At 45.4% G+C, this 14643-nt stretch overlaps 1 protein-coding gene across 2 annotated transcripts in view; it reads left to right on the forward strand.

Annotated features, from left to right (window-relative positions):
• RAB6A (RAB6A, member RAS oncogene family) overlaps positions 1-10955 on the forward strand; it is a 103968-nt gene extending 93013 nt beyond the window's left edge. For both annotated transcript variants that reach the window (XM_048839595.2, XM_048839605.2), the window contains exons 7-8: positions 534-600; positions 7876-10955. In XM_048839595.2, the coding sequence (XP_048695552.1) occupies positions 534-600; positions 7876-7940 (132 nt within the window). In that variant the 3' untranslated portion in view covers positions 7941-10955. The remainder of the gene's footprint in view (positions 1-533; positions 601-7875) is intronic.
• The last annotated feature ends 3688 nt before the right edge of the window (positions 10956-14643 follow it).

The following is a 14643-nucleotide window of genomic DNA, read 5'->3' on the forward strand; positions in this document are numbered from 1 at the left end:
GTATGGCAAGAACCAGAATCACGTACGCTTGAGGCATACGTTCTCATGTAGAACTTGACATTTGTCTAGTGCATGGTATGTTTCTCTGAATGTGTAACCATTAACTAACACGTAGCTTTCCATGGAGTTGGGAGGCTCTGAATTCTCACGTTACACATGGACAAACTGTCCGAAGTGAAGTGATTTGCCTACGGTCATTCTGCAAATCGGTGCCATAACCAAGATTGGAACTCTGGGGTTCCTGTCTCCCACACTGAGTTCTTTGTTTCCAAAGCCATTCATGGGTTGTTTAACTGTTACTACATAGCCAGTGAGTCCAACTAATTTAACTTCCAGTGTTAACGAGGATGTGCACTTCTCGGAGTCCCAGATCCAAAGATTACTGTGGGTGTTGGTCTCCTAGGGTAGCCAGTGCAGATTTTGAGATAGTAGACAAGCAGGTATGAAGTCATTCTGTTTTGTCTGGCAAAATTGGAATACATTGTCACAAATGTTACTACGCATTTAATCAGTTTTATCTTTCTCTTTTTCAGCTTTTCCGACGCGTGGCAGCTGCCTTGCCTGGAATGGAGAGCACACAGGACAAAAGCAGAGAAGACAGTATCCTTTATGTCTTCGAGCCAGGATTCTGTGGATGTACAGCTAGGGGCTTTCATGCATGGGGACATGCAGTCCCTGAGTAACACACAGGATGTGGGAAGGGAGAGGTATAAATATAAAACCTGCCCCGGTGGCCATCTGCCTAGCTGTTAGTTGGCTAATTGCTTAGGCATCACAGAAGCATGTGTTGAGGAAAGGGTATGATCCTTACAGACTAGTTCAGCGAGGGTGTTCTGGGCTGTAGAAGCAGCGTGGAGATGTGGAATAAGCTGAAAAGAAGCTGAAGGAGGTGTTGAGTCTGGGATCACTGGTGGAGTAGAGCGGTGAGGGTTATGCAGTGACGTGAATGGATAGGTGTAGGGATGGTCAGCTGGGAAGTGCCTTGGAAGTGGGACAAGAGGCCTGAATTTAATGTGGTGGAAAAGGGAATTAAAAGGAGGGTGACATGGTCAGATCACCAGGCAAGGGAATTCTTAGCCCAGCATTTTGAACAGGTTGGATGTCAAGGAGGCTACAGAGGAGTTTGCAGTAGTCAAGAGAGAGCCCCGAAGAGTTTGTGGTCTGGACAGAGAAGGCTGGATCTGAGATGTTTTATAGAGCAGAGGTTCTTAACCAAGGATCCAGGGGCCCCTGGCAGGCTGTGATCAGGTTTCAGGGATGCCGCCAAGCAGGGACAGTGTTAGACTTGATGGGGCTCAGGGCAGAAAGCCGAAGCCCCACCACGTGGGACTGAAGCCTGGGGCCCTGAGTCCTGCCACCCGGGGCTGAAGCCGAAGCCTCCTCAATGTAGCTTCATGAGGCCCCATGTGGCATGGGGCCACAGGCAAATGCCCTGCTTGCTACCCCCTAATGCCACCCTTGGCTTTTATATGCAGAAAATCAGTTGTTGTGGCACAGGTGGGCCGGGGAGTTTTTATAGCATGGGGGGGCTCAGAAAAGAAAGGTTGAGAACCCCTGGTCTAGAGGATAAAGCTGCAAGTCTTGGGTGCCAAACTGACAGGCCCAAATAACAGGAGATCAATGCATTGTCAGTGGTTAACGAATGAGGAGGGCTGAGGGGGAAAGACAGCTGAATGGAGGCAGGTCAGGAGTGTAAAGGTAGGTTTCCGAGTAGCCTACAACAAAGATCACTCATTGTCAAGAGAAATGGCTAGGGGTGCCCTGACAGGAGCTGCTTGGAGAGAAGCATAAGGGGATTTCCCCAAGAGGTGCTTTGCTCAGAGGTGGTAGGTCTAGGTGATAGTCACAAAAGCTAAGGCAGGACAAGACCTTGAGAAGTTGGGTGCAATCAGTAATCTCCATACCACCTACAACCCTTCAGTTGCAATCAGTCTGACCTCTTCCTCCCCCATCATCTCTGCTTCTCTTGACACTGCAACGAAGAAGGGAAATGGCGCAGTCATTGGAGACGGGTCTTTTTTTTTTTTGAGTATGGGGGACATGCGCATGCTTATCTCAAGGGGATGATGCCAAAGGAGAGAGCAGGTGTTGAGAAAGAGAGGGCATTAGAAAGAGAGTGGAAGTGGATGGATTTTTTTGTGGGTGGTGCTGAAGGAGCTGGAGGGTGAGAGGTGAGAATCAGCATGGATGATAAGGAGGTAAGAGTGGAGAAGGAGGAGAGGAAATCACAGCAGATCTTGATCTTATTTGAAAAAGCAGGTAGAGGATAGAGGGGAGGTTTTAGGGGATAATCTGTTTCAAATAAGTAGCTGGCATTATGAGCCTATGAGTTAGTGAAGGTGGAGCTCTATAGTACTGTTTGGCAAGGAATGAGGCAGGAACTGTAAGAGAGCACACTTGGAGTAGAGGAAGTGATTGTGTCAGATGTAAACTAAAGACCTTTTAAGCATCACATTTGTTGCAGAGTTAAAAAACATGATTTTAGCAGCTGTAGGTTGCAGCTGCTAAATCCTGGGCTTTCTGTGTGATATGGCTGGCTGGGATGATTTAACTGGGATTTAGTCCTGCTTCGAGCAGGGGGTTGGACTAGATGACCTTCTGGGGTCCCTTCCAACCCTTATATTCTATGATTCTATGTACTTGATTAATCAAGGACCCTTTCTCAGCAGCATACAGCTGACAGGCTAATCAGTGCCGATTTTATTAATGAGAAGGACAGTGTTAGATTCATAGATATTTAGGTCAGAAGGGACCATTATGATCATCTAATCTGACCTGCTGCACAACGCAGGCCACAGAATTTCACCCACCACTCCTGCAAAAAACCTCACACCTATATCTGTGCTATTGAAGTCCTCAAATCGTAGTTTAAAGACTTCAAGGAGCAGAGAATCCTCCAGCAAGTGACCTGTGCCCCATGCTACAGAGGAAAGCGAAAAACCTCCAGGGCCTCTTCCAATCTGCCCTGGAGGAAAATTCCTTCCCAACCCCAAATATGGCAATCAGCTAAACCCTGAGCCTATGGGCAAGATTCATCAGCCAGATACTACAGAAAATGCTTTCCTGGGTAACTCGGATCCCACCCCATCTAATATCCCATCACAGGCCATTGGGCCTATTTACCATGAATATTTAATTACCAAAACCATGTTATCCCATCATACCATCTCCTCCATAAACTTTTTAAGATTAAACTCGATGCCAGATGGATCTTTTGCCCCCACCTCTTCCCTTGGAAGGCTATTCCAAAACGTCACTCCTCTAATGGTTAGAAACCTTTGTCTAATTTCTAGTCTAAATTTCCTGGTGGCCAGTTTATATCCATTTGTTCTTGTGTCCACATTGGTACTGAGCTTAAATAATTCCTCTCCTTCTCCGGTGTTTATCCCTCTGATATATTTATAGAGAGCAATCATATCTCCCCTCAACCTTCTTTTAGTTAGGCTAAACAAGCCAAGCTCTTTGAGTCTCCTTTCATAAGACAAGTTTTCCATTCCTCGAATCATCCTAGTAGCCCTTCTCTGTACCTGTTCCAGTTTGAATTCATCCTTCTTAAACATGGGAGACCAGAACTGCACACAGTATTCCGGGTGAGGTCTCACCAGTGCCTTGTATAACGGTACTAAAACCTCCTTATCCCTACTGGAAATACCTCTCCTGATGCATCCCAAGACCGCATTAGCTTTTTTCACGGCCATATCATTGGCGGCTCCTAGTCATCCTATGATCAACCAATATTCCAAGGTCCTTTTCCTCCTCCGTTACTTCTAATTGATGCGTCCCCAGCTTATAACTAAAATTCTTGTTCTTAATCCCTAAATGCATAACCTTACACTTCTCACTATTAAATTTCATCCTATTACTATTAGTCCAGTTTACAAGGTCATCCAGATCCTCCTGTAGGAGGATATCCCTGTCCTTCTCTAAATTGGCAATACCTCCCAGCTTTGTATCAGCCGCAGACTTTATTAGCACACTCCCACTTTTTGTGCCAAGGTCAGTAATAAAAAGATTAAATAAGATTGGTCCCAAAACCGATCCTTGAGGAACTCCACTGGTAACCTCCCTCCAGCCTGACAGTTCACCTTTCAGTAGGACCCATTGTAGTCTCCCCTTTAACCAATTCCTTATCCACCTTTCAATTTTCCTATTGATCCCCATCTTATCCAATTTAACTAATAATTCCCCATATGGCACGGTATCAAATGCCTTACTAAAATCTAGGTAAATTAGATCCACTGCGTTTCCTTTGTCTAAAAAATCTGTTACTTTCTCAAAGAAGGAGATCAGGTTGGTTTGGCACGATCTACCTTTTGTAAAACCATGTTGTATTTTGTCCCATTTACCATTGACTTCAGTGTCCTTAACTACCTTCTCCTTAAATTTTTTCCAAGACCTTGCATACTACAGATGTCAAACTAACAGGCCTATAATTACCCGGATCACTTTTTTTCCCTTTCTTAAAAATAGGAACTATGTTAGCAATTCTCCAATCATACGGTACAACCCCTGAGTTTACAGATTCATTAAAAATTCTTGCTAATGGGCTTGCAATTTCATGTGCCAATTCCTTTAATATTCTTGGATGAAGATTATCTGGGCCTCCCGATTTAGTCCCAATAAGCTGTTTGAGTTTCGCTTCTACCTCAAATATGGTAATGTCTACCTCCATAGCCTCATTCCCATTTGTCATGCTACCATTATCCCTAAGATCCTCTTTAGTCTTATTAAAGACTGAGGCAAAGTATTTGTTTAGATATTGGGCCATGCCTAGATTATCCTTGACCTCCACTCCATCCTCAGTGTTTAGCGGTCCCACTTCTTCTTTCTTTGTTTTCTTCTTATTTATATGACTGTAGAACCTTTTACTATTGGTTTTAATTCCCTTTACAAGGTCCAACTCTACTTGACTTTTAGCCTGTCTCACTTTATCCCTACATGTTCTGACCTCAATAAGGTAGCTTTCCTTGATGATCCCTCCCTTCTTCCACTCCCTGTAGGCGTTCTGCTTTTTCTTAATCACCTCTCTGAGATGCTTGCTCATCCAGCTTGGTCTACAACTCCTGCCTAGGAATTTTTTCCCCTTTCTTGGGATGCAGGATCCTCAGTCCCTGCATGTGGTGACTCCTCCTGCCTCCATCAGGGAGTTATATCCAGTCTCCAAATGGGAGAGCAATAAGGCCACTTCCAGTTGGGCTCTCTGCAGAGTGCAGATAGCAAAACAACTTGTCACTGTGTGTGTCCTGTGCTGTAGAAGCAGGTCAAGACCAGTGGCAAGTTTTGTTGTTTTTTTTTTTCCCCTCACTGCCTGTTTACAGAACCATGGGGGTACAAGGAAATTGGGCTAATCATCAGGCTTTCATGCTCCATAACTCATCTGCATGGTGTTGGCAGAGCTGTAGTTTTAAGCATCTTTCTCAAACAGCTTCCTCTTAACTGTGAGAGGATTTAGAGACTCAAAGCTACAAGACAGAACTGTAACAAAGGACTCTTCCGTTCTTTGTTTCTTGCTGACCATGTCCTTCCATCCCTTGGAAAGAAAAGCTTCCTCCCCAAGAATAGATAATTGGTGTTACCAGCCGCAAGAACTGCGTGCCATCCTGAGCGAGCTGGGCAGAGACAGATTTTAGACTTGTGCTAAGCTGACATGAATCAGCGTGACTGGGGTTAGTGTTCAGCGCTCCACCTGTGATCTCTGGGTGCACTGTAATGATGGAGTATCAGGTTTGGGGATCAGAGTACCACAAAGGGAGTCATTTATTAGAGGCTGCGTCAGAGGGGAGCGTTTGAGTGACCATGTGCCATTTTTCACTTTTGGCTGTCCTTGCAAGGGGTAGGTTTTTGGAAAGCAGCACAAGTTGCTCAGTGACACCAGTGAGAGAGCTGGGGGAAAGGATTCATTATTATTTCCCACAAAGGCATTCTCAACGCCTGGGAATGCCGTCCAGAAATGGTGTGGTAGTGTGGGAGGGTCAGTGCTCCTAAATCCCATGACGGGTATGATATGAAAAGGGATTGTCTTTTTCTGATCCAGTCCAGGGCCAATGCCAAAAGTTAACTGAGTCTGTAACATTGCCACGGCACCCTTCTAAACCTGGTACATTGAGAGGCTAAACCTTAAATCTCATCTTATTACCCTCCTCTTCCCCCCACTGCAGTTCTGACACACAATCGCCAATTTCTGGACAGTCACTTGTGAGTGATTGGAATGCCTTCTGTTAGGGGTGTCAGATTCGTTCTGTGGCAAGAGCCAAACTACCATCTCTCACTCCGTGAACCTGGCGTTAAACTTTCACTAGTCCTTTGGGCACTTAAGCCTCCTCACTTTCACTCTTCTTCTCTCCTGCCCCCTCCCTCTCCTGGTACTGGTGCTGTGGGGTGGAGTGACAGTGGTGGGCTGGGCACTCTTTTCTGTGAGGCTGGGGATGCTTAGAACAGCAGGAAGCTGGAGGTGGGGGAGCAGAGAAGCATCTGCTCTCCTCACCCCATTGCTATGGGGCTCTGCAGTGGCAGCGAGAGGCTGGGAAGAAGTCTCTTTAAGCTGGGACACGGCAGCCCTTGTAGGCACTCAGGGAGAAGGGGAGTGCGGAGAAGGAGCGCAGATGCTTGTGACCAATCAGGTATGAGTTCTCTTAAGCTCCTCCCACTTTATGGGTCCAGCCCTGTTGAAGTTGAAGTGCAGGAGCTGCAGGTTGAATGCCTTTGAACTGTGGAGGCGGTTGCAAGCTGGAAGAAAGGGTCCTGAAAGTAGGTTCTGCCCCGCGAGCCATGTGTTTGACACCTGGGCTTTATGCCATTAGAAATCTGGGTTCCTGCTTTCAGAGGAGATACGGCTGCAGTGTTAGCTTCAAAATGATGGCTCCTAAAACAGCAGGATAATCAGGACAACTCTCTCTATTTATAATCCAGTCTTCACAATTTGTCAGGCCTAGGAGACAAATACTTTGTACCAGTCGCTCTGTCTTCCCTAGACCCTGGCCCACAGAGTGGTTGAAAAATTGTCCCAGGGTCCACCATAGCCCTCAGTCCTCTGTAAATGGAAACAATTGTGAGCTTTGGGCCATGGAGGGGGTTGCTGAAGGGGGGGCGGGGCGCTGAGATGAACTGGGCCTTCCTCGCTGCCCTGGAGCTGCGACCAGGGAAGGGGACGTGCAGGAGCTGCTCTCTGTGAGTTGGTGAGAGCAGGGCTGAGGGAGGGAAAAGAGAGCAAGCTTCTCTCTGCTCTTGCTGGGCTCTACTGGCCTGTGCGTGTTGCTGCTCCCTCAGTAACCCACTTTTGGATGTCTCCCCCAGCTGAAAGCTGCTGTTCTCTACCACTGGAAAGCAAAGACTGGTTATAGTGTTTGTTTCTAGCCCTAGTGGTTTGAGACACTGGACATACAAGCCATTTTCAATCTAGCCGTGGGTTAGAGACTGCCCTAGATCTTCAACCTGTGTACCTTTCATTTCCTGCTGTCGGAATATCTTGGAAACAGGAAGAGGTGATTAGGAGACAGCAGGAAGGGAAAGATCTTACAGGGGTGGGCACTGCATTTCTAAGAGCTTGGCAAGGACACCCCAAGCCTGGCCTGGGCACGCCCTTAGGTAATTAGCACGAATCTCAAATCAGTAAAGGGGGCTAGGAAATCTACCTTAACTTATCTGAGGCTGGGATTTTCAAGGGTAGTGCCCCATTGAATACCAGTAGGAGTTGGCGCCTAGCTGTGTTAGGCTTCTCTGAAAATGCCAGCCTAAAGCCCCACCTAGAGGCAGTGCAGAGAAATATGGCAGAACGAGGATTGCTGGGTCCTGTATTCAGAGCAAGGTTGGCTTTGGACCCAGCAGGGCCAAGGTGGGGAGTGCTCCAACTTGTTTGCCTTAACTTACTTCTTCCAGTGATTGACATAAAACTGGAAAAGCCTCAAGAGCAGCCGGTCAGTGAAGGAGGTTGTTCCTGCTAATACCATGTTGCTTCTCTTACATTTCTCCAGAACATCACTGCTTCCCCTCCCTTTACTCTTCATTGACTGCTGTGTGAATATTGGCTTGAACCGTCCCCTTTCAGTAATAACGTATTGCAATTCATCGTTGCTGGCTGTCTCGTGGAGATGATCTCTTAGCTTCACAAGCACACACACAAGAGAATGTCAGTGTCTTCATTATTTATAAGAAAAAAAATAAAGCCAAAATATTCCAGCATATTCCAGTTATAACTTTAAAAAGATAGGTACAATTTCTTAATATTGGTTCCTTTTTAATGTTATGATATTGCACTTTGAAATGATGGAAATTGAGTAAATTTTGAGTTGGACTTGAAGAGGTATGTGCAGAATAACACTTATATCTTACCCACTTGATTTCGCTATCAAACTGGAAATGACTAGACAGCAATCAAAAGAAAGGTAGAGTTGGCGTATCCTTTAGGGTTAGATGCTACCCTTTATATAAAATAAACAAAAAAGCTATAATCATCCTCTACGCTGAGATGCTCTGAATCTTTTTTTCAAGTCCCAAACATTTTGGAAACCTGAAACTTTAGCAGGGTTTTGATGCTGAAAAAGGCTACTGAATCTTAGTCTTCGCAGAGTCAATATGAACAAATTTCCAAGAAAGCAGACCCAGAAATATTACATGTCTTTCTGATATCGATAGATGGCTTTTTTGGGCAGGGACACGTGCTAACGAAACACTTTTGCTGGAGACAAGTAAACAAATGTCTTGGATAGACAATTAGTTTTAAAAGCATTTTTTTTCTTTTATGTAGAACTCCAATAAAGTAAATTATTACTCGAGAGAGTGAAACGTGACATTTTGGCTATTGGGGAGAAAAGCAATTTTTTAAAAAGAGGGAAGTTTTAAACAAAGTTCAGCATCAGCACTAAAAACAATTTGGTCAGTGGATTGGCACGTCCAAATCTAGTAGAAAGACAAAACAGCATTTGATGGAACAAGTAGAAATGTTACAATAATTTACAGTTAATATGGGTTGGATGGATTGAGGATCAGCTCATGGGTTTCCTTATCATGGTCCTAAGTAAATTGAGGAGGGGGGGATATTTACTTGTGATTCTATAGAAGTAGATTTGAAAGACCCTAGGTGAAAAAGAAGGGAATTTTAATAGGATGAAAAGAAACTTATGATTATGCAGACGTATGCCTTTAATTTTTAGCATTTTTTATGTTGGGTCTTCCAAGTTGGTTTAGTTTTTTCATTAGATCTGTATAGTTTGGTTAAATAGCTAGTAATTTAGTTTTATATTTAACTAAGCCACAGTTAACCATTTTTCTTTTATATTTATTTCTCAGCTTAATTTTTTTTACTATTTTCAGTATTTTTTGTTTTGCTGAGGAATCTGTAGAGCTTTGCCGGTGTTGCAAGATGTAGCTATCCAAGAAACACACAGAAACCAATACACTAGATGCGCACCCTCGTAATCTTTACTAGTCCTTGTGAAATTGCTGTGTCAGTTAATAAACACAATTGTAAATACATTGTTTGCAGGAAGAGTATTGCTGAGTTACAGTGCAGGAAAAAAATGCCTTACAAGCACTACTTAATTGACAAAGTCTAAAGATGGAATTGAAAACACTCAAACACCTCCCTCCTTCCCTTCTGCCCTTCCCCCACTGAAAATAACCAACCTGGGGGGAATAGCCCCCCTCCCCCACCTCTGTCACCTGGCAATATGCAGAGAAAGTGTGGAATTCTGCATTCTGGAGTTGAATGTCAAATCAATACCTGCCCTGGTTTTCTAATAACTCTGCATACCGATAACTTAACATGAAAGGCAAAAATGAGATGTAAAGTGCTTTTACAATGCAATATTAAAGGCGATTTTTTTTTGACATGGCATGTCTTGAAATAAACAGTGAAATATGACGAAGGATCATATTCTTTATTTCAAAGAAGCTGATGTGGGGCGGAAAACCTGGCTACTTTTCCTGTATTGTAGTCTGCTTTATTGTGCAAAAAACAAAGACCCCATCTTGCTGCTTTTAATATTCAGTTTTCTTTGGCTTGGATTCTTGAAGTAATGTGGGTTGTTCATAGTTCGGAATTCTGTAAACAAACGCAGCATTTTTGCCTTCAGTAAAGTATAAAGAAAACACTAAAACAAGGTGCTTGAACAGCAGCTCTTTGCCCTGCAGTTCTAAGTTTGAAACGTTTGACAAGCCAGGCCCTAGGTAAGTCAGATGGTCACTCAAGCAAGTAGTCCTTACTCAGCTGAGTCATCCTGCTTATTTTAATGGGGCTACTTGTGCAAGCTGTGGGCTGCTCATCTGAGTAAGGGTTTGCGAAATCAGCCCATTAGGACTTGTTTTTGCCAGAAAACGAGGGTTAGAACCTGACCTCGAGGAGTTGTCTTGAACATGTTAAACACCCTGTGGTTGCATAAACCAGGACAGCTCGTGTTTTTAACATTTTCAGTTGGTCGTGGTAGATTTCTACTGAAACCAGGGCGTACCTCTGACTAGCAACAACTTGTCCCTGCATCCACTGACTGCAGTCATATATAACATTGTGCTAGGGTCCATGACTCTCAACGCATGTTCCAATACTGCCCCATTTTCTAGTGAAAGGAAGTCCCCTGATAATGTACATGGAAGCAGAATGTTTATTGTATGTACAGTGCTTCCTCATTCCAAGTTGTCTAGCTTTTCTTTGCTCCATTCATGCTGCCAGTTGACCCATAACAACAGGCTTGGTTTTAAATACGGTTTTAAAATGGTAAAAATTTCCACTTTGTTTCTTTTCCCCTCCCCACCCTGGCTTGATGATGTACAGTACATTCTGCAACTGTCCATTACTCACTTTTTGTCTTGATGCAAAGTAGCTGAAGAAATTGTAAAAGGGGGGAAAAGGTTCCTTCTCTTCTTCATGTTGGAATGTCACTGGTACCTCAGCTCTGTTTGATAATATAAAACAACAAAAACTCCTTAGCGCTTGAACTAAATAAATACCTGTCTCATTGGAACTCTTTGATGGCTCTTTTCTCTAAGAACGTGGTGGGGGAAGGAAGGAACTCTGATTTATTTACTTAGCAGGAGGCTTGGATCTCTTTTCTCTTGGAACAAGAAAATAGCTCTATCTACCTTCTCCCCCAAAGTAAGCTTAATGTGTCCATGAAATACTCTCCAGTCTAAGCTACTGTGCCCTGTTCTGAAAATTTAACTCCACAGAGAGCATCACTTTAATGTCTTGTGGCACAAACTAGAGCAGCCTTTGCAATGTTAGCTCTTGGCTGTAGCAGTCGTTCTTTTTCTCTCCTTCCCCTGCAGCTGGTGACCACCTTGACCTTGGAAGTCAGTAATCTCCTCTTTTCGGTTTTAAAATCCTTGTAAAGAAAAACAGCAGTCCCACAAGCAGGTACATTGGTGGCCAACCTCTGTGTTGAACCCCGTCCGTTGGCACTGCCTGTCCTCCTGTTCAATTTGTCCTCTAAGATCCCAGAGCTAGCTCCAAGACTGAGGGTGGAACTAGTTCGTATGGTGAGGGCATGTGCACAATGGAGAGGAAGCCACGACCGCTGGTGAAGATTCTGCTGGTAGGCTTCGCTTCATCAAGAAGAGAGACGGTGGTTGTTGGAATTGCTAATGAGGCAAAAACAGTCCAATGCTGAAGTGCTGGTATATGTAGCAATGACTGGGAAACGCTAGCCGGGATCATGGAGGGAGAAATACGGGAGAATTCCATAAGCACTTAGGGGCACCAATGTGTGAACCATGCATGGCCTAACATCAACTCATTGACTCAGTGTCCCAAAACACACAATGAAATGTCGTGTCTTATCAACTGGTTCTCCAACAAATGAGCTTTTGGATTTCCTGGTAGTGTTACGAATTATACCTGGTAGGACACGCACACAAATGCTGCGAATTATACCTGATAGGTCACGCACACAAATGCATCAGTAACTTCTATTATCAGGATGGGAGGCCTCACATCAAAGGCCAGGAGATAGGGAGTTAGGGACAGACAAAGAACAGAAACCGGGAGTCAAGGCAGGCTGGAGACAAGGGGGAGGGTTTTCACAGGAATGCAGTATCTAAGGAACACTCTTCCTGGTGCATGATGTGCTTGCTCTTAGACCGTGGTGGGCCCCAAACCACAATGGAGTCACATGTGCTGACTTTCCCTTAACAGCAGCTTTCACGTCCCAGTACACACGGCACTGGAACTAGTACCGGTGGATGCCCTCAGGCAATGAGCCATAAGCGCATCTGTTGCCGGGGGATGAGGAAACGCTGAGTGGCACTGTAGACGGGATCAGACCCGAGAGCTCTAAAAACGGGTGTAGTTGGAGGGAGTGGGAGAGCTCTGAAAGCTGCACTCTTGCGGTACTCGTGCTAGTTAGGGTGCGGTCGCTGTGGGAGGTCCCTTCCAGCCTGAGTTACGTTGACCTGTTCTCTAGGGCTCGGTGATCCCAGCTGTGCAGAGAACATACGTGAACATATTTCCTGAAGCAGGGTCTGCAGAGGATGTTCATTGCCCTGGTATGTGCCTTCACCGCCCCCAGAAAGAGTGACTTGCTAGTCCTCCTCTTTCTCCTGGGCAGGATGGCCAAAGTCCTATGGCCACCCCATTTCTAATCCAGAAATGTAGCCCCTGGGCTAATGTCCCAGCGAGCAATGAGCTGAGTGGCCAACTCATTGTAACTTTTGCCTTCTGGGACCTGCTGCATCTCCTGTTCGGCTTTCCCTGTGGCTGCAGAGGGAGAAGACCTTGGCTGGGGCCTCTAAACCCCTCTGACTTTCCCCTGCTCTTGCATCGTAGTTCCTGAGCTCAGGCTGGGCTCTGGCTCGGCCTGCTGGGCTCTAGGACAGCTGCATGTGTCTCACAGTGAGGAATTCCTGCCTCCAGCGGCTCTGTGGTCTGGCGTGTGGCAGCTTGGCGGGATAGCTGGCAGTAAAGGCCAGTCACAAGCCCTGAATCTTAGTTTCCGATGGACTGCGACCGTCTAGATGCTCAGGTAGGTCTGTGGTATCCTTGCATAATGGCCTGGGGGCTGGGAAGAAGCTCTTGCTTAAAAGATGCTGTGGTAGGTTTGGGGGGACATGGGAGACAGAGGTGTTCCAGCTGAAAGAAGTAGCCAAGATAAAGCTTTACCCTATTGAGCCCAAGCATGATTGGGAGGGGCTGTGCTTTGTGTGTACAGGGCTTAGCACTCCAGGGCCCTAATCCCTGGTTGTGGCTTGCAGGCACTACTGCAATACAAATATTCAAAGCAGACTTCCTGCTGTCGTGCTTGAGCCATTACTGTGGGGCAGGGGTGCGTTATTTCTGTTTTTAAATGGATAGTTTGGGGTCAGAGGGGAGATACCTAGCATAAACAGTCGTCTGTCTTGGCCACTCACAATGATGCCTAAACAGCTAGTAGATACTACTGGCTTGGGATCTATTTACTGGTAGTTAGGAGCTGAAACTGTTCATATGGTAAAAGGAAAAGGAGTACTAGTGGCACCTTGGAGACTAACCAATTTATTTGAGCATGAGCTTTCGTGAGCTACAGCTCACTTCATCGGATGCATGGACGAAAGCTTATGCTCAAATAAATTGGTTAGTCTCTAGGGTGCCACAAGTCCTCCTTTTCTTTTTGCGAATACAGACTAACACGGCTGCTACTCTGAAACCTGTTCATATGGTAGTACATTTTCCACAACAATCGTGCCCAGAGACAGGTATGGCTATTTACCTTCCTCTTGTATGTAGCTGAAATGTATTAATAATTGGGAGAAAGTCCAGAGGAGAGCAACAAAAAAGATTACAGGTCTAGGAAAAATGACCTATGAGGAAAGACTGAAAAAACTGGGTTTGTTTAGTCTGGAGAAGAGAAGCCTGAGGGGGAACAAGTTGTCGAGTACATATAAGATTGTTATAAAGAGGAGGGTGATAAATTGTTCTCTTATCCACTGAGGACAGGACAAGAAGCAATGGGCTTAAAGTGCAGCAAGGGAGGTTTAGGTTGGACATTAGGAAAAACTTCCTAACTGTCAGGGTGGTTAAGCACTGGAATAAATTGCACAGAGAGCTTGTGGAATCTCCATCATTGGAGGTTTTGAAGAACAGGTTAGACAAACCCCTGTCAGGGATGGTCTAGATAATACTTAGTCCTGCCTCAGCACAGGGGCCTGGACTAGATGACCTGTCGAGGTACCTTCCAGTCCTACATTTCTATGATTCTATTAAATAAAAAGTTGACATCAATCTTATTAATATAACATTAAAGTTACAATGGTAACCACTCAGATGGCAGGAAATGCAAAAGTTCAGGATCCCCCCCAGTAACCTCAAATCTCCCATGTTGCTCGGAGACACTGGAGTTACTAGCAATAGTAAATGTAACCAGGTATGTTACTCTGGACAAGTGACTTTGGGCATGTCTACACTTAAAACACCGCAGCGCTTCAGCGAAGGCCAGAGGTGAAAGTAAGCCAGTCTGGTACGGCTTCCCCAGGTTGGCAATTTAAAGGGCCCAGGGCTACCTGCAGCGGCCAGAGCCCTGGGCCCTTTAAATCGCCTTCCGAGCCCTGCTGCCGGAGCCCTGGGGTAGTGGTGGCAGGGCTCCAGCCACTGCGGGGAGCCCTGGGCCCTTTAAATCATGGCTGGAGCCCTGCTGCTGCTACCCTGGGGCTCAGGCAGCCAGGCTCGGGCAGCAATTTAAA

The sequence above is a fragment of the Caretta caretta genome, chromosome 1 (assembly GCF_965140235.1).
Source record: "Caretta caretta isolate rCarCar2 chromosome 1, rCarCar1.hap1, whole genome shotgun sequence".
In the NCBI taxonomy this organism is placed as follows: Eukaryota; Metazoa; Chordata; order Testudines; family Cheloniidae; genus Caretta; species Caretta caretta.